Source organism: Charadrius vociferus, unplaced genomic scaffold, assembly GCF_000708025.1.
Source record: "Charadrius vociferus isolate BGI_N301 unplaced genomic scaffold, ASM70802v2 scaffold413, whole genome shotgun sequence".
Classification (NCBI taxonomy): Eukaryota; Metazoa; Chordata; class Aves; order Charadriiformes; family Charadriidae; genus Charadrius; species Charadrius vociferus.
Window position 1 is genome coordinate 1,386,854 of NW_009647738.1, and position 19,397 is coordinate 1,406,250.

Below are 19,397 nucleotides of genomic sequence, written 5' to 3' on the forward strand. Positions count from 1 at the left end.
TCTGCAACAAGTCCCTCATGTGCGTTCATGCCCGCACAGTTGCACGTACCCCTGGGTGCAAAGACAACTCACAGGCACATAGACATGGAAGAGGCATTCCCCAAGACCTCTGTGCCCTCTGACACAAATGCATTCACATCCCTTTCCTCTCCAGCCACAGAAACACAGAAAACCTTTGAGGGCAGCCGTGCACTGGGTGATGGCAGAGGAAAGGAGAAGGAAGGTGGGAGAGATAGATAACCAAGATTAACATGGCTGTCTTGGGCGATGGCATTTCTTATCCTCAGTCTGGAGCTGACAGAAGGGGTGCTGGTCAGGACAAAGCAAAAGAAGCAGCCTGGGTTAGATGAGGGGCAAAGGAAGACAGAAGGTGTCCCCTGGCACAAGCAGAGGGTGGTGGAAGGCTGAACATTGCTCTCTCCTCACTAGCTCATCTAGTGAGCCAGTGCCAGCATGGGCTTAGCCCTGGGACACATGGTCTGGTGGGAATGGCAAGGTTTGCTTCCCTTTAGGGACCAAGAGCAAAGTGGCACAGTAGTCAAAGTGCAACTTCAGGCTCCCAGGCTGAGCTGTTGTGTGCAACTGCTGTGTGCATTTGAGGTCACGGATTTTCTTTTGCATTGATTTCTAGGTCAATGAAATACCAGTTCTAAAATCATTCCCAGCCTGGGAGGACAACATATTTGTCTCTGGAGAAATTCATTATTGTATTAATTTGTGGTTTCAAGGGATTACCCAGGAAGCATAGACAGGACAGTGTCCTGGAAGCCTGTCTCCCACTGAATTAGGAGTTTCACTGACATTTGCACTGAGCAAAATCTTTGACGGTTAGCACACAGATTTCTTGGGGCTATAGATCTTGGGGGAGAAGCACAGAGATGGCAGATCACCTCCAGAGACAGATGTAAAGGGATGCAGAAAACCCAGCCTGACCATGGTGTGCTGTGTCACTAGATGCCCCTGATGGAGGCCGAGGAACAGGAGGAAAATGCCAGCTCCCTCTCAAAGGATGAATCGGAGACTAACGCCCGTGACTGCCTCCGCTATGTGCCCCTTGGGATAGCCTTTCTTGTGCTGGCTGGAGCTGCTGCAGCAACCTGGTATTTCCTAGGTAAAAATTCAACGTTTTGTCTCCAAGCAGAAGGTGGATGGGGTATAGTCATGGCAATGCCCAGCCCAAAGCATGTTAATGACTCTGGGTGATCTTTACAGACTCATACATAGGGGTAAACCTCTCTGTCCTGCATATCAGCAAGGTAATCCAGTAGTGTCTTCTGTTGGCAGACTACAGACCGTGGCACCTGGAACCAGCCGTCCTGCAGTTTTTCTCTGGCAGCCTCCAGGTCCTCAATCGCCGATACTCCCCAGACCTTGGGCAGGTGGAATCCAGAGCCTTCTGGTTGGAGTCAGCTAAGCTCCAGAAGATGGTGAGGGCAATTTCATGACCAGAGCTGGCCCTGAGGCAGTTCAGTGAGTAGAAAGAGGAAGGGGTCAGGTATGCCCCTCCAAGTGACAGGCTTGATGGGCCTCTACAGCAAGAGGGATGAAATATAGGGTTGGCTATAGGTACTTTGCCACTGTAACATTGCACAATAATTATCAAACAACATTCTCATTGCAGCTGAAAGAACTGATTCGTGCCACAGAGCTGGGTCGATATTACAACTCGAGCGCAGTGTATGCCTTTGGGTGAGTAGCACCCACAGCATTTTTGCTTGTTCATATGTGAAAGCTTCCCATCAATTGTACTCCAGTTTCACTGAAATCTGGCCATGACAAACTGTTGCAGTCCCCACCATGAGCTCTCGGCTAGGCTGGGCAGTCCAGGTCCAGAATGGTTCCAGCATAACAGAGCTGGGGATATTTTGAGATGTTCATGTTCTTCCAAGGTTATGATGAAAAGCCAAAACTGAGAATTTTTTCAGAGAGGCAAAAGTTCAAGAGAGGAAAAAAACTCACTGGGAAGAACTGAAAAAAAAAAAACCAACCTTGGGCTTGTCATTCTCAGTAGAAGCTAAGCAGCTAGAAATTAATTTCTCTAATTCAAGAAAATCATTTTATGGCCTGATTCTAGTCATCAGAAGGGAGAGGCCAGAATGCACCATGGAAAAGGTATCCCAGCCAAGACGCATGTTCCACCTGGGTATAAGATAATAGTGGAACAGGACAGATGTGGGACTACAGCTTTGCAGGTCATCACAGTAGATCAAGAAAGAAGGAATAACTTCCAAACTGACGTATACATTTGCTTATGATTCTTTTTCCATGGAAAACTACACCCCTAAATTTGCCCTTCAGCTAAGGAAAATTCCAATTTTGATGTAACTCCATTTTCAACTGGGGAAAGAAAAGTTTCACTTGCAGTTCTTCCTCTAGCCTTTTACTGAACAAAGGTTTGTTTCAATATCTCTTCCCCCTCCCCCAGCCAATTTTCTCTGCCAGCTGGTTGAACAGACCTTTCCCAGTCACAGTCTTCTGCAGCTTGAGCCTGCCCAGCATTAATGGCTTGTGGTAAGGTACTGAGTCATAAATCATCCACTTGTCACCACTGGGAGGTGAGACAATGAAGTCTTGAGTGTTTCTTTTCAACCTCTGCTCAGTAGTAACCAAAGGTCATTTCTACCTGAAATGAGACTACTCATTAGACCAGTCTTGATTAATTATCGCATTAATTTGACCACGTATGGTCATTGCTAAAGCCAGATGGCATAAAATGGCTTCTTCCCCCAAAGGACTGAGCATTAACTAGCATCATGGACATAGCTGCTCTCATGCTCCTCAGAGTGGCTCCTCTGATTCACAGCAGTGAGCTGGCAAGTCCACACAGATATGCCTGACTTGTGGAAAAGCAGTGTGGGGGGGTAATCTCTGGGGTTTGCCTCTCCAGTGATTCTGGAGAGGAAGAGAGAGGATATTTAACATGGTATTTCTCTGTTAGGGAGGGGGCTCTGACCTTCTTCTTCTGGTTTGCCCTCCAAATCCCTGAGAGTCAGCAGAAGGAGGTGACTGCTGAGAGGGTAAACACAGTGCTCCACCAAGAGCTCTCCACCAGCTTCAACAGCTCAGGCAGCCTGTCCTACCAGATGGAGTACACGATCAACCCAGACTCACTGGTTCTGCTGGGTAAGTACCAGCTGCTCAGCTGTGGCCTGAGCAGTCAAGATTGTTCCAAGGTTTATAAAGTGTTCAAGGGAGGTTAGGAGAAGAGGCCAGATGTCACTACTGAAAGGGATAGGGGAAACCTGAAGAAGATAGGGAAGAAATGAGGATCATGAGATACAATTACACATTTTTCTTCCTGATAGAGGAGAACTGAGGTTTGTTAAATAAATAATAATTAAAAAAAAAAAAAAGCATCCTTCTTTTGAAGGATTAAAGATTATTGGGGATACAGCTGACCATGACCAGCTAGGTAAGACTATTTTTTCCCTCCTTCTCCCACCAGTTTTGGCTTCTGTGGAGTAAGATCTTGCACAGGTCATGACGTTGATGAGCTCTGCACAAAAATAGCAAGCAATTAGGTTTCCTGCTTTCCTTTGGGAGATTATTCCAGGCTACTTGATTGCAAGAACAAAGGCGATGTACATGAGTCACCACCAGTCTTACTCTGAGACAAAGCATTGTTACCACTTCAATTCCTGACATAGGATGTTAAGGATTATTTATCGCTGTCCAAAGTAAAGATCATAGCCTGTTCAAAAAGCCACCCCTACAGAACTGCTCTAAAATAGGTGTTAGATAAAAGACTAGGTGATGTGTCTACATTCAATGCATCCGAGTCCCATGGAATTTGTATTTGGTCTTTTTAACAAGACTTAACTTCTCAGCTTGATCTGATCCCTCTTACAGAACCCTAAACCTTACAGGTTTTAAAATACATTGTGTTTCTTCTCTCCCCTTGGGACTCTCATTTCCAAGTTTCTTCTTCCCATGAAATGTTACGTCTCCAAGTTTTTTTTTTCCCCAGATGTTATCTTGCATTTTTCTAACGTGACTCTTATTTTAATCTATCCCACACATATTTTCTTTAACTTTTCACTCCACATCTTAATTGTTTTGTTTTGGGGGTCATTTTTTTTTTGCATCCCCAAAGAAAATTTTATTTCTTCAAAATCATTTTCACTCCCTCATCCAGACGATCGTGTTAAGATCTTATTCTGAAGATCCATTAGCATCTCATGAAGACATCTCCTCCCTCAGTTACCGTTAGTCCTTTACTTCTACTTATGATTTGTTTCCAGCATACTAGACCTTATGTTCAGCCAATTTAAATTAACTTTCTTAAGAAAGATATCATAAGACAACATGCTAAATGCTTCCAAGTCAGCCCATCTAGCATTTTGCCTTCATTTACTCACTTCACAATGTAACCCATAAACAAATAAACATGATGGCTCCATTCTTTCAGTTGTTCCCAGTTCCCTCTTATTTCTCTTGCATCTGTTTCAGTGTTTTATTCATTTCAGCAGACCATACTTCTTTCTATTTTGGAATTAACACACCAGTTGTAGATTCTTCATCTCCTTCTGCTTTCCCTAGTCCTTTCCGCCTCCCTCTCCAGTCAGAAGCACAGTCTAGCAACTAAGGCAAAAGCCAGAAACCTCGTACACTGCTGGGCCAAGGTGACCTCAAGCCAGTGACTTAACCTCTGGCTTCATTTGCTCTGTAAAATTGGAGTGAAAAAATAGCTAGCTAATAGCAAGTCATTAGCATTTTATTGCTTTCTGACAGACTCATTTGCTGACCTGCTTAGTTCTAAACATTAAGTTTCGCTGCAGCCTGCCTTGAGACACAGAGCTGAAACCATTGACTAGTGCAGGAACCTCTCCAACGTCTCCAATCCTTTATTTTTACTAACAGCTACACTCACCCCAGGACACTAACCTCTCATTCCCCCCGAAGAGCTTCAGGACATCATTGTCCTTACAGGCACTCAGTTTTATTACCTTCAGATAGAAGGGTACTTAATATCAGTGCAGCATACATCCTTCCCTGCAGCACATGAGTTTCTCTGGGGGCTGCCTTATGCCTGCAAGTTCATCTTTTCCACAACATCTGGTTTTACCATGACAAAACTGCTCAGCTCTCCCCACAGAATTGCATGCTTTGTTTAGGAGCTACAAAAGCCCAAAGCCCTGACCTAGGCAAGCCCCCAAGAGCAATTCTCACACCCAACTGACCTCATGGTGCCTTTTATTTTGGCAATTATTCCCAGCAGCACCTGATCTCTGGCTGCTCCCAGTTCAGCTAGGAGGCTGGAGCAAAGCCCAGCTCTCCTAAAAGCGTTGTCCACCCTGTGACTCTGTTTTGCACAGATTTGTAGTCCTTGCTGGTGGCTTTCTCTGCATCTCCCTTCTCTGCATCTCCCTTCTCCAGAGGTGTACTCTACATGGATGTTGAGTATCTCATCAACCAGTGATGAGGCCTGCTTCCCCACCCTCAGTAGCTCCCATGCGTTTCAGTGTGGGTTATTTAGACTGGGAGACCGGGGGAGGGGTAAGCAGAGACTGACAGCTTTGGGAAGTGGGGTTGTGCCTTGTGGTGTGCCTAGCAGAGGAGGGGGGTGGCTGCCTGAGGCAATGCCCGGCCCTCCTGGGAAGGGGAAGAGACCCTCCAGGAATAGCCCGTGAAAACCAGCAAGGAAAAAAGGCAGAGAAGCCCTTGGTGGGCTGGAAAGAATGAATCGGGGCTGTTGGATCTGGGGCAGAGGCCAGAGAGATTTCCCAGGGAGGTGGGGTAGGGAAGGCATGACAGAAACGGGTGCCTGAGAGCAGACAGAGATGCACCTGGAGTGTGCCGCATGCCCAAGTTTTAAGGGAGCCATCTACACAGACAGGAAGGAAGAGTCATCACCTGCCGTACAAACATTCAGATACTGCCAGTTTATCTTTTTGTTTATCTTCCTTTATATATTTCCTTTCTAACAGAATCCAGTGTGAAAGACATAGTAGTGCTGAAATCCACGCTGGGTAGGCTATCTTTTCCTTTCCTTTTGAGTTTGTGACTTTGTGGGAGGGATTTTTACAGGGGACAGAAAGTTTGTTGGCTCCCGGGAGCTGCAAATCCTGAGAAGGGGAGGTGAGAACAGTAGCAAGGGAGGACCAGTGCCGCTGCTTGGCCAGATCCAAACTACGTGATGAGGCTACACTCTGGACCGCTCTGAGCATCCTGACACTTCTGTCCCAGTAGCACACCACTGTGCAGAGATACCAGCTCCCAGGGGCAGTGCAGCCTCCTTAGGGACGGTCTTGTCCCCATCCTGATGAGTCCTGTCAAATAGCTTAGTGTACCATTGAAACAGTGTTAATTCCAGGCCCCGTTAAATACTGCTGAGTGGGGTGGGGGTTTCCCCGCGTGGGTCTGCACGGGATGTGGTTTCCGTCATTTAGGAGTCTGTTGTCTTAGCAATATTTGAAGGTGCTTTTAGTAATTTCAGGCAGTGTTGTAAGTGCTGTGGCTGGCAGCTTGCATTAGATATACTATTGGAAATCCACCTTTAAGCTGACTTCTGCTCAAAAATCCTGTTGAAACCTGGAAATCAGGTGAAGGGGATGTAAATCCATGAAGAATATGGGGGTGAGAGGAGAAAGAGATGAAAAAGAAAATTAAGCCAGTGGAAGGTAACTGCGTTGTGCTGATATTTAAATCATGAGGTAGTATTGGCTTCTCCAAGGAAGAGGGGACGGTTCTTAACAAGAGAAACTGGGACGCTGGTATGAGTGTACTGGTGCCACTACAACATATGTAAGAGTAAACTAAGATCACTGGCATGAGCCAGCCTCACCCTGAAATAGGGCTCACACTGATGTCCCAAGTGACAATCCCATATCTTAATTTCCCTTACAGCCACCCCTAAGCCCCCCATTGCCTCCATTTACATCACCCTGAGGTTTAAATCTCTCTATCTTTCCCCTGGATTCAGGTTGCTACAGATACAGCTATGTCCAGGAGGATGATGTCCTAAGGCTGGAGGGCCCTGATTACCTGGCCTCCAGTTGTCTTTGGCACCTCCATGGCCTCAAGGGCTACATGATCAAGCTACGCCTGGAGTGGACTCTCCCGGACTGCAGGGACCGTCTGGCTATGTATGACGCAGCCGGGCCCCTGGAGAAACACCTCATCACCTCGTAGGTAGCTCCTGAGCAGGGTGAGCACAGCGGGGAAGCCGGGCAGGATGGCATGACAGACCACAGCAGGGGAAGGTGTTAGACTACATCAGAGGAAATTCTCTTTGATGCAGAACCTGCCTCTCGCTGATCGGCTGAAGTCACTGATGTGGGATATCACACAGCCAGACGTGCAGTCTCAGAGATTAAGGCAGCACAAGCTGTCTCTTTGCTGGCCCTTTATTTGATTCAGTTAGTGCCTCACAGCAGGCATGTGCTGTGGATAACACAGACCTCCGTTGTCTCTCTTTCCCATTCTTCTCTTTCGTTTGTTTGGCGCTTGCTTCACTCCTGTCCTTTTATCTCTTTCCTCACAGAATCTACGGCTGCAGCCGGCAGGAGCCCGTTGTGGAAGTCCTTTCATCTGGCCCTGTCATGTCCATTGTGTGGAAGAAAGCCATGTACAGCTACTATGACCCCTTCATCCTCTCAGCACAGGTGGTGCCCCTTAAAGGTGAGGAATGCTGAATGAGGGCAGCCATAGATGCAGGCTCCTACAACATCACAACTCCTAGAGGTGCTCCATCCCCATTAGGAGCAGAATTCACTCTAGATTGCAAGGATAGAGGTGATCAGTAAAAAGCAGGTTAGATGCCGCTCCCTCACCTGGACTCATACATTAGCACCTGGCTTGAGTCTTTACAGCCCAGGCTCTGGCAAGCAGAGCCTAAGTGGTCATGATACTTTAAGAGAAGACCAAGCTCTCATGCATGGACAGACCAGATGTGGCCTGGACATTACATCCAGATGCGCTTGCAGGTAAATGACAAGACAATATAAGAGTCTAAAGCAGCAATATACATTACCCTTCTCTGGACCAGAGGAGGAGGCTAAAAGTCTTGCCAGGTAGAAGTGGTCCCTTGAAAGGGTATGGTGGAACATCCCAGTCACCTTTAGCATCATGCCTTAGAGCTCCTTTTCTCCCCTCCTGCAATGGGCTGAGTACATGGTATGCCCAGGCTGAGGTTGAGCTGACAGACAGCTGCGCTTTGAACATCTGTATTTACAGCCTGTGAAGTGAATATAACTCTACGGGAGGACCTGAAGCTGCAGGGGAAGATCAGCACCCCGCACTACCCCAGTTACTACTCACCCAATACTCAGTGCAACTGGCACATGACGGTAAGACATGCCAGCTCCCACAAGAGCATCCCCCCCCGCCCCCCTTCCTGACACCCACGCAGCACTCCTCACATTAGGGGGGGTACAGCCAGCACTCTCAGTCAGATCATCATGAGAAGCAAACAGAGGGCAGCAGCCTGCCTCGCCTCTACATAACGTGTGTTTCCGACGGGGAAAGAGACTAATATTGCTTGTGGTAGCAGACATGACATAGCTGAGGAGGAACCTGAAATTTGGTCTCCAGAGGAGTCTCCAGAGGCACCACCAGACTGCTAGGAATTGCTAGGACTTACCGTGCTTTGAGACCAGCCGCAGAACCACCCTGGGCTGCAGCATGGCTCCAGTTTAGATGGTGCTTCCTTCTGTCCTGCAATGTGTGAACTGGCAGCCCTCCCCATCACATCTACCCTGCTCGTTTCTGTGGCACAGAGTGGGCTGCAGCACTCACAGGAGCCATCTCCACTCTACTCTGGATCCCCTTGCCTGCAGGTCCCGTCCCTTGACTATGGAGTCACTCTGTGGTTCGATGCCTATGCGCTCAGCAGACAGAAGCACGACCTGCCCTGTACCCAAGGCCAGTGGATAATTCAGAACAGAAGGTGTGTGCTGGGATCCTGGTTTCTGTCTCTCATTTCCCACCTGGGATTAAACTGGAATTAAACCTCTGCAGGTTCCTTGCTCACTTCAGCCACCAGGCCTGAAAAAGGACAGCCTATCACCACAGTCAGTGGTCACTGTGCTGGTGCCTTTTGCTTTTCTACTTCTTTTTCAGCCTCTCTTTTTCACAGGCTCGCCTCCAGTGAGCATATTTCTTACAGATCTGCTTCGAGCTACCAGCCTGCCTTCTCTGTCTTGCTGTTTGCATCAGGCTTCCTAGTTTTCTCCTGTGTGTGTAACCTTGGTGTCCTCCCACGTCTCCTGTGTTTGCAAATCTGCCTGTCACCACCTCTGCAATATTATCTATGTGTGCCATTGCCTTGCATCCACCTCCGTACAGATCTTCCGCATAGCTCCATATCCTCCTTCTTTGACTACAGCCACTTCCCCCTGCGGGACTTACCGAAATTAGCACCCATGCATACCTGGGGCTGCTGCTCACCAATGCCCAGGTGAAAAGCACTGAGAGCTGCTGCACTGCCATCTCCTCAAAGCAGACTCTGAGACAGATGGACCTATGGTTTTGTTTTTCCTCCCACTTACTGCAAAATTGCCCCTTTCCCTCCAAAACTTTCCCCAACCTGTCTCATTAACTTCTTCTCCACTGCTCCTGTGGGAGTAACTTCTTTTCCTCTGAAGGGTCTGATCCAGAAGCTATGTTCCTGCGGCTTAGGATTTCCACTTTTTATCCCCTTGCCTTCCTCTCTTGAACTGTCAGCACCACATTTTCTGTGACATAGCTTCTTTGGGAAGATAAATGTAGGAACTGAATTGCTTTGTGTGACCTGCATTCAACACTCACCCAGAAAGTGGGAAATGTCTAAAGACAGTAGGGTCACTCTGGATCTCATGCCATATTCAAAGCATTTTGCCTTCCTGGCTTCCTCCCTACACCTAGTCTGTGTGGGCCCCTTCCCATCCCAGCCCCACCAAGCCCCCATGCCCCACTTCAATGTCTTCTCCTCCCTCCCTGCTCAAGAGATCCCGCCTGTGCTTGCTCCTCAGGTTGTGTGGCCTGCGGACCCTGCAAGCCTACGCTGAGCGGATCCCAGTCACTTCTTCTGCTGATATCACCATCACCTTCACCTCACAGATCTCCTTAACCGGCCCCGGCGTACAGGCAGCTTACAGCCTGTACAACCAATCTGACCGTAAGTTCAGTCTCCTCCCTGCCTCTTGGTGGGGTGGTGGCTACCAGCAGCCCCTGTGCCCTTGGCTTGTATTAGGACAAACACAAGACACATCCCATGAGCCTTAGGTGACATCTACCCCTCAGGCATGTGCTCACAAATCAGTGATGCACACACCACTGGTCTCCCAAAGAGAAGAGGCACTTACGTCCAAAGCTGCTTCTGCACATGTGGCCCTGCCTTATGATGCCAGAGCATCCGTGCACCAAAACCCAAGGTCTGAGAGCTGTGTACCATCTCACCCCCATGCCCACATCATGGACTGGCCTTGGGAATTCAATGAGAGACCATCTCCAGCTTGAAGTGACTTTTATTACGATTATAAGAGCTCTTAGAGCTGTTTCCTGCTCGCCTTGGAATCCGTGCAAGTGGGAGACAAACAAAACTGCACACAAATACACAAACGCACATATGCAAATGCACGCCCACCGTTTGTCTTTCCAAGGTTTCTCCCTCCTAAAGGCTGCCTGTAACACATACCAGTCCCTGAATATGTGCACCTGCCAACACATGTCTAATACCAACCCTTTCAAGGCCCCAACCAAGCCTTAATAACAACTCCAAAGAGCCTATTTCAGCCTTCCCGCAGCATTCAGAAGTCACGAAACAGGGCTAAACCAGAGATATAACATGCCAGGTGGGTGGTTGTCCTGGCTCGTGAACGGTCGGTACAATGGGAATAGGGGAAAGAGCCCTCCGTCTCCTGGTACATAGCCTGGCTCTATTTGCCCTTGTTCAAAGTGAATGACGTGGCAGATTTTGGGGAGCGCAGCAAGTGCCGCCGGCACTCTGCCGCAACACACGTGTGGTCAGGAAGGTGTGCAGCTCCACGCTCCACTTTCAAGCCACGGTGCTCTGCTGCAAGGAGGTTTCCAGTCACTGGGGACTAACTACCTTCTGGTGGTTTCACAGCCTGTCCCGGGGAGTTCCTGTGTTTGGTGAACGGCTTGTGCGTTCCAGTCTGTGACGGGATCAAAGATTGCCCCAATGGGCTGGATGAGAGAAATTGTGGTAAGTGATTTCTTGTCCCCACTGGTCCCTGGTCTCTTGGAGCCCCTAAAGAAAGGTGGGGAGGATTCATTTGGCCTAGGTGCAGCCTTGTAACTCCCCTCCAGAAGTTTAAACCACTGCATCCCTAAAAGCTTCATCCTTCTCAGGAAGGAGCAAGAACGCTTCTTGCTCCTGTGCACAGCACAGTCTTACTGGGAGAACCCCCTAGTACCCTGGCACCAAGAGCTCCAGGCAGTCTGAAAGAAACCCCCTTCCCAGGCTGTCCCTGACCTTGTCCTGCTTTCCACCCACCCAGGCCTGACAGTCAACCTCAGCCCTGGCCTGCAGCCCCCTCTGCTGTCACATCACTCAGCATCCCCCTCCCAACCCTCCCACCTTGCCCACACCTCCCCAAGCCCACCCACTGACCTGCTTTCTCCTCCTTCCCCCAGGCCATTTGTGACACTTGACCTGTACAGATCCTCACCCATATATTGTGCTCCAGTTTGGGAGCATCGAAGTCCTCGGTTCTTCATGCCAACAGCAGTTAGTGCTGATGCAGACACCATCCCCAGCATCCCAGGACTCCTGCAGAGCCCCATTTTCATAGAAACAGCTATTCAGGCTCAGGCCTGACACCCAATTCATCTGTTCTCCCATCCCTGGCACGAGGCAGGGGGGAGCTCATCACATTGCTGCCACTGCTGATTTTTCATTAGTTGTCCCCTACAGAAAGACCCCTGAACCACTGGATAAAGTGGCCAATTCTGAAAGATTCAGAGGAAGGTAGAGAAAAGCCTAAAGTAAAAGGAAGGAGAAATCTTTCTCAAGGAAGTTTTAATTCTGTGCTGGAAACGTAAGAGCTCTCACAGGATCGCTGAGGTTGGGTTTTATATTGTCTGTAGTCTTGCTGACGGTGCACTCTCTCCCAGCATCCAGCTGTCTGACATCAGGGCTCGCTTGCTTCCCTCACGCAGACATGGATACATATGCATCCTTATGAATATCTAACCGTTTCTTGAATCCTGTTAGTTTCTTGGCCCCAGGGATATCTTGTGTAGTTCAGTTCCACAGGTTAACACAGACCAAGACTGCACAAAAAAATATTTGTTTCTCAGTGTTTTCAAACTTCCCTTTATGTTTGAAAAAGAAAATAGAAATATTGTGATTTCCTTTCTTCCTTATACTCTTGCCACTATTGCATCTCTGCTTATTCACTCCATGTCTGTATGGAACAGTCCCTGTCTTTAAAATCAATCTTCACATTCCAGTGTCTGAAGGGGAACTAAAAGGAAGCTGAAGAGGGACTTTTTACAAGGGCATGTAGTGATAGGACGAGAGGTAATGGCTTCAAACTGGAAGAGGGTAGATTTAGAATAGATATTAGGAAAAAAATATTCACTGTGAGCATGGTGAGGCGCTGGAACAAGTTGCCCAGGGAAGCTGTGGATGCCCCATCCCTGGAAGTCTTCAGGGCCAGGCTGGATGGGGCTTTGAGCAACCTGGTCTCGTGGGAGGTGTCCCTGCCCATGGCAGGGGGGTTGGAACTAGATGATCTTTAAGTTCCCTTCAATGATTCTATGATTTCCTCAGACCTTCATGTGTCTTTAGTGTCTGGAAGCCTCACACTAACTACTGAAGAAATTATAGTCATTGCAGGAAGGAAATGCCTGGGAGGTACTGGCCCATCATGTTCAGCGTTGTGCATAGATACACACAAACACAGGACAAGCTCCTGATATGGAAATATATAATCAGAAGTCAAACTCTGTGATGGGTAGGCACCTTAGGCCCACCTCCATCCTGAGCAGCTAACAGAGCTCATGGACATTGGGGAATCCATTGTCGTTCAGGACTCACCTAGTAGAGATCAAGGGGAGCAGCTGCTCCGTAGGGGTAGGTGACACACAAGCTGAGGGTGACGGCAAGGCAGGAGGAACAGCGACCTCACCAGACAGGATGCAGTCCTGCAGAACCTGAACGGGGCAAGCACAGCAGGTCTGGTGATGGTGGTAACTCGGGGTCAACCAAGACCCCAGTGAGCACAGGACAAGTCCATAGTGGTGAGGGAGGTCCAAGGCCAAGCCAAGAAGTCAAGGAAAGTCATGTCAGCATCAGCAAGGTATAAGACAGGGTGCAGGCATACCTACAACATAGCCCAGAAGAAGACCAATAGCAAGGACCTCAGATTAAATGCGGCTCCTGAGCAAAAGAGGGCCAGGTTCCTGCTCTGCATGGCAGTCTCTTTCTAGACTACACAGTTGCACTATACCAGAGCTCGTCTTAAGCACAGGCTGCCAAATCCTTATGAAGTGTGGGAAGAGGTTGCAGAGCCTACCATTGCGCTTAGGGGCCTGACCTCACACATGACACCTTGTCTTGCACGCCTAATTCCCGGGTGCTTCCCTCCCGTGCAGTGTGCCCTGCAAAGTTCCAGTGCCGCGAGGACAGCACTTGCATCGAGTTCAGCATGGTCTGCAACCAGCAGCTGGACTGCGTCAATGGAAGCGATGAGGAGCAGTGCAGTGAAGGTAGGGAGGGGATGGCACTGGGCTGGCAAATACCTTCCCCCATGCTTGAGCCAAGCCTGTCCGTACTTCCCTCTTGAGAGGTGAGGGCACCAGCTGGGAGTTAATGTGCCTGACCTGCTTATGTTTACTCTGTAGATGACCAAGCTTGCTCAGGAAATTCCCCGTCATCATTTACAGATTTCTCCCAACCTCTCTGTTGCCTTTTTTCCCTCACTTAAAGGACTTCAGGCTGTGTTTGCAAACTGTCCCCCTCCCTCAGCCCTGGCTCCCCTTCCTCTTCACAGGGGTCCCCTGTGGTCCTTTCACCTACCGCTGTGAAGATGGGACCTGTGTGAAGAAACCAAACCCCCTGTGTGACACCACTGCAGACTGCAAGGACCTGTCTGACGAGAAGCGCTGTGGTGAGGAAATGCTCAGTTGCGTGTCACGCAGGCAGGTTCAGGATGCCACGTAGGCTGCAGGTCACCCCTCTTCCCACTGCCACCCCAGCGCAAGCACCCACCCTCCCCTGTTCCACCACCACCTCCCTACCCGAGCCCCATGGCAGCAATGCCACTGCTCGGTCCTGCGGTGGCGCTGGCAGCAGCAGCAACGAGCTGGCTCTCTGTGCTGAGCTGTGAGCGGGTGTTTACTCTTTGGACAGCTGCTGCCCACCTCCTTCAGGCAGAAGCATCAGGCCAGACAGACGTGTCTCACAGGCCACGTCCTACCCACAGCCTGCCTGTTGGACCACTGTGCTGGCTTATGTGAAGCAATGCCATCCTACAAGGCTCCAGACAGGGAAATCACCCCTGATGGCACAGCCATGGGCAGGGACAGAGCTTGTGTTTTGATTTCCCTGCTTGGTTTTTCTGGAGTCTCGGTGGGCAGTGAAACAGAAGGACTGCGAGGGTTCCCCGACAGGACAGCAGGTAGCATAGACAGGACGCTGCCCCAAAGGCAAAGGGGGTAAGGCTGTGCAGGCATCAGTGGGGACACAGGCCGGGAAGGAGTGCTTGCTGGACCTCTCCAGGACAGTAAGTGCATAAAGCATCTGCTGGCTGGGTAAGGCAAGGGATTAGAGGTCAAGCTCTTCAGTCAGTTAAGTAGGAAAGGAAGGGTGGGCACAGTATGTCATGTTCCCTCCCTCCCCTGAGGTACATTCTTTGTCTCCTCCTCCTCAGACTGTGGACTGCAAGCCCCTCTCAGCAGGATCGTGGGTGGTGCAAATTCTGTGGAAGGCGAATGGCCGTGGCAGGCCAGCCTGCAAGTTCGGGGACGCCACATTTGCGGGGGGACACTCATTGCTGACCGCTGGGTGGTCTCAGCTGCACACTGCTTCCAGGATGAGAGGTAAATGGAGAGGGGACCGTGCTGGGCGGGAGAAGGATTTGCATTGCTTTCCGTGTCATGCATGATGGGAGGATCATCCGGATTGTGAAAATGTCACAGGACAGCCACACCGCTCGTCTGGCACCCATGCCATGCTTCTCGGTGGCTTGGAGCTGGAGAAAGGGGTATGGATGAATGCACTAGTGTTTGGGTGTGCATGCAGGAAAAAAGGGGCAGTGCTGAGATTCACAGAGCAGCTTTATGAGGGCAATGGTAATGGAAGATACTTCACAGCTCCACCTTTGCTTTGGCTCTGGCTTGTTCCCATGCTGTCACAACAGTGGAGGTGTCAGTGTGTGCTAGGATAGGGCCAGGATAGCATTACCTCCAGAGGATGTTGTTTGGGTCCCATGCTGCCCTCCCCCAGGGTCTGCCCTTCCAGATGGAAGCACAGTCTCTTCCCCAGTTCCTTCCACCCAATGTATGTACTGCAACAGTGGCAGTAACATGCAGATCAGGGTGGTTCATTCATTCTTTCAAACTGGGAAGTGAGGAAGAGGAAGGTCCACAGCTGTACTGGGCAACAGGGCTGGGTGGGGGAAGGAATGTGGACCTTCAGGCCCAGTCTCCACTTCCTCCGAACTCCACTTTTCACTCACCAGTGAGCTGGTGGGGATCCCCCACCTCCCCAGCTACTACTGCTGGACTTCCCTGGCTGCCCTTCCCTCCTGGTGCCATGTGAGCTCAGGGAGGAAGAGTTGCTGGTGATCCTCGGAGTGGTGACACCAACCTTGGTAGGACTGGGGCTGCTTTGCAGCTCTGCTTCTCACCTCACCCTGGTCCTGCCACACTCCTACTTGAGTCCTACAACCCTGCAAGGAAGACTACCAGCACTGAGGGCAGGCCTTTTGAGTGGTCCGTGCATGCTAAATTTGGCCATCTTGGAGGGTCTCAATGCAGGATGGATGGATGGTGGTAGCAAATGGTAGAAAATAAGCAAATATGAGCAAATTACCTGTGTGTAGGAGTGTCTGCCCGAAGTTGGTCCCACTGTACAAGTATGTCAAGGCATCAAAGAGATGTCCCAATCAGTTTCTTGAAATCAGTAGACAAATTTAAAAAGAGGGTCCTCTGAGGGAGATGATCATCCATATCAGATACTCTTCAAAAGACCACAACAGAAGCAGCCAGGCTCTTCCCATCCTTCTCTGTTCATTTGATGAGTTATCTTCTCTGTTGTGTCCTACAGACTGGCTTCTGCCTCCATCTGGACTGTTTACTTGGGCAAATATCTGCAGAATGCCACCAGCCACACAGAGGTGTCATTCAAGGTGATCCGCCTCTTCCTCCACCCTTACTACGAGGAGGACAGCCATGATTATGATGTAGCCCTGCTCCAACTGGACCATCCTGTGATCATCTCACCCTTAATCCAGCCCATCTGCTTGCCTGCCCCTTCTCATCTCTTTGAACCTGGCCTTCATTGCTGGATCACTGGCTGGGGAGCCCTCAAGGAAGGCGGTAGGCACAAGGACTTTGCTGGTGGCTTACAGTAGCAGAGCCAAGGTGGAACCATAGGTTCAGATGTGGGATAGGCAGAATAGACTTCTGTTCACCCTAAAGCATTGTGCCTCTTTCAGCCCCTTTAATTTGGGGTCACAGGTTGGCCAAAGTTGCCTGTCAAGTGCTTTGAAACTTCATTTGGAGAGGCAGGCATGAGAGTCTGGTAAGCTATATGGGGACAGCATGTGTTCCTTCATCCAAAGACTAGAATAGCCCTTCAGGAATTAGGGGTCTGACAAGGGGCTATTCAGCCATGGTCACAGCATGGAGCAGCCCCATTCCCAAAGCCCAACCCAATGCCTACACAGACATGTGTGCTCCTGTTGGGTCATTCCCCAGGGACAGAGCCTGAGCAGAGAGGGCAGAGATGAAAAACTGCTTTTCATCAAACCAGGACTGGATCTCTTGGGGACACCTGTCTGTGGCCCCTGCAGCAACATTTTCCCCATGTCAAAGACCGTAGGACATGGGTCCCCCCAGTAACACCTGGACTAGTAAATCCAATGGGAGCAGTGCAGGGTCTGAGTACTGTCCCCTGAGGATCACACCGTGTAATTGTTAGCTTGCACCTTGGTACCATTTTGGCCGCATAGCACCCACACACAGCTGGCAGACAGCATGGGCCAAGACCTGTTCCCATGGGGTAGTATGGATGAGTCCATTCTGTTTTGTGAGGAAGAGTTTAGATGCAGGGGCATGACCCCTCATGTTCCCTCCCCATAAGACCAACAAACAGGTCCAGGCTGTTCTCTAGTAGTGTGTGGCACAGGAATATAGATGTGCTCACCCAGGTCAGATGTGCTCACCTCACTCACACTCACACTCACACTCACACTCCTTTTCCAGTTGCTTCCTGAATGGAAATGCTCAGGGGTCTATCCAGAAGTGGACACTTTGGTTTGCGTACTTAGCCAGAAGAACTTAACAACCATTTCAATGAGAAGTAAATTCAAAACTCTAACATCTCAGAGGTTTCCCCAAACCAGAATCCCCCTTGTCCCAAAAGCTGACGTGCCCACAACATAACCCTATAGGGAAAGGGACTGCAGGGGAATGTTACTCCTTCCATGCTCTGCTGAAAGTCAGAGACTGCAATGCCAGAGGAGGGCAAAACAGTAATTCAGATGGCAGCTTTCAGCATGCAGTGAGATGGGCATGGACTGAGGGATCACAGTAATCAGTGGGAAGCTCCATCATTGCTCACCTGCACTGCTTTTGATGCTCTACCCCTCAGGGCACATCAGCAATGTTCTGCAGAAAGTGGACGTGCAGCTCATCCAGCAGGACATCTGCAGTGAGGCCTATCACTACATGATTTCTCCCAGGATGCTGTGTGCTGGGTACCACAAGGGCAAGAAGGATGCCTGCCAGGTGACAGAGGAGTTGTGGGATCGGGGTTGGCTACCGGAGGTGGGGTCTGTCCCAAGTCCCCCAAATGCACTCCATGGCCTGAAACAAGGGACCATAAAATGCCTTACTCCCCCAGCCCTTCCTCTCATCTAAGTGGCCAACAGCTCAGAGGACCACTTCTTCCCAGCATCTTTGCCTTAGACAGGATCCCAATACACTTAAACTTCTTTTCTCATTTCAGTACATTCTCCACTCTTTACCTCCCACTTCTGAGTCTACATCAATCTCTTCCCCTCTCAGACTCATTAGTACCCGTCACACACAGTAACCTGTTTGTTCTGTCATTACCATCAATCTCAGGGAATTCCTGTCTCCCATACCTCCAAGTATCCAGTTAAAGTCCACCAGCTTCCTTGCTCTCCTTATATTTGGAAATACCACACAGAGCAGAAGGAAACAATAGAGCTGTCAGCTTCTTGAGAGCTGGCTAAGGGGGAGGAATTTGCATGATGAAGGAATGCAACAATGGGTCGGATGTTTGCACTGGAAACTGGTTTTGACATCTGCCTAAGGTCCAAGGGATGTTGCAGATGTCCCAGGCATGAATTGAGGGGATAAAGGAATCTGCACACAGAGAGACTCAAAGCCAGTGTAATCATCCAGCAGGAGAAGCTGGTGAATCACCATCACCCCATTTCTCTTTCCCTTTCTCTAGGGTGATTCTGGAGGTCCGCTGGCCTGCAAGGAACCCAGTGGCAGGTGGTTTCTGGCTGGTTTGGTCAGCTGGGGAATGGGATGCGCACGTCCAAATCACTATGGAGTATACACCAGGATCACTCAAGTGTTGGGCTGGATAAACCAAACCATGAGCTGAGAAAAGTGCATCTCTGCCTTCTCCCCATCACTCACACAGCACTCATTCCTGATCTTGCTCACTTGCCTCTCAGAGAGAGTTTCTGTGTGGGATGTTGTCAGACCCAGGATGCTCTTCTGAGCTGAGTAAAAAAAGCCTGCTGTGGGGATTGTATAGAAAAGGAGGCAGACCCTCTTCCCCCTCAGTGCTTCCCAGGGAGCACCCCAAGGTATTTTTAGGCCATCCACCCAAAAGAGTTGGGGGGACACACAGGATGGACGACGACATGACACACAGTAACAGTCCCAAGTTGGTGGTTTCTGAGAAAAGGAATACGGGGAGCTGAACTTTCAATGAACCATGTGATTCAGCCACAATCTTATGCTGGAACATTTGCTGAAAGAAAATGTGACTGATGTAGTTAGAGATTCCAGTAACTGTGAAATCAATCTGCCTCCCTCTTCCTTCCTGCTGCTCGTCCTTCTTCCCCCTTCCCCTCCCATCACTCCTCCTCTTCCATCTCCCTAATTGCTTCTTTTCTTAGCTGGCGTGTGCTGTTCAGCTCAGCCAGGCAACTCTTCACGTCTCACTGACTCCCAGGCAGGAGTCCAGCATCACCCCTCCAAGCGTGCGTCCTGCCTCCCCGCTGGAGCAGCTCCCAGCC

The 19,397-nt window shown here is 49.8% G+C and overlaps 1 protein-coding gene across 1 annotated transcript; it reads left to right on the forward strand.

Moving 5' to 3' along the window:
• The first annotated feature begins 954 nt into the window (after positions 1-954).
• TMPRSS6 (transmembrane protease, serine 6) lies at positions 955-18,754 on the forward strand. The gene is made up of 17 exons (XM_009881853.1): positions 955-1,111; positions 1,285-1,427; positions 1,622-1,689; positions 2,939-3,123; positions 5,928-5,969; positions 6,923-7,127; positions 7,484-7,620; positions 8,176-8,288; positions 8,778-8,887; positions 9,951-10,096; positions 11,048-11,146; positions 13,543-13,656; positions 13,941-14,057; positions 14,820-14,988; positions 16,217-16,488; positions 17,765-17,901; positions 18,596-18,754. The coding sequence occupies exons 1-17, from the start codon at positions 955-957 to the stop codon at positions 18,752-18,754; spliced, it is 2,373 nt and encodes a 790-aa protein (XP_009880155.1).
• The last annotated feature ends 643 nt before the right edge of the window (positions 18,755-19,397 follow it).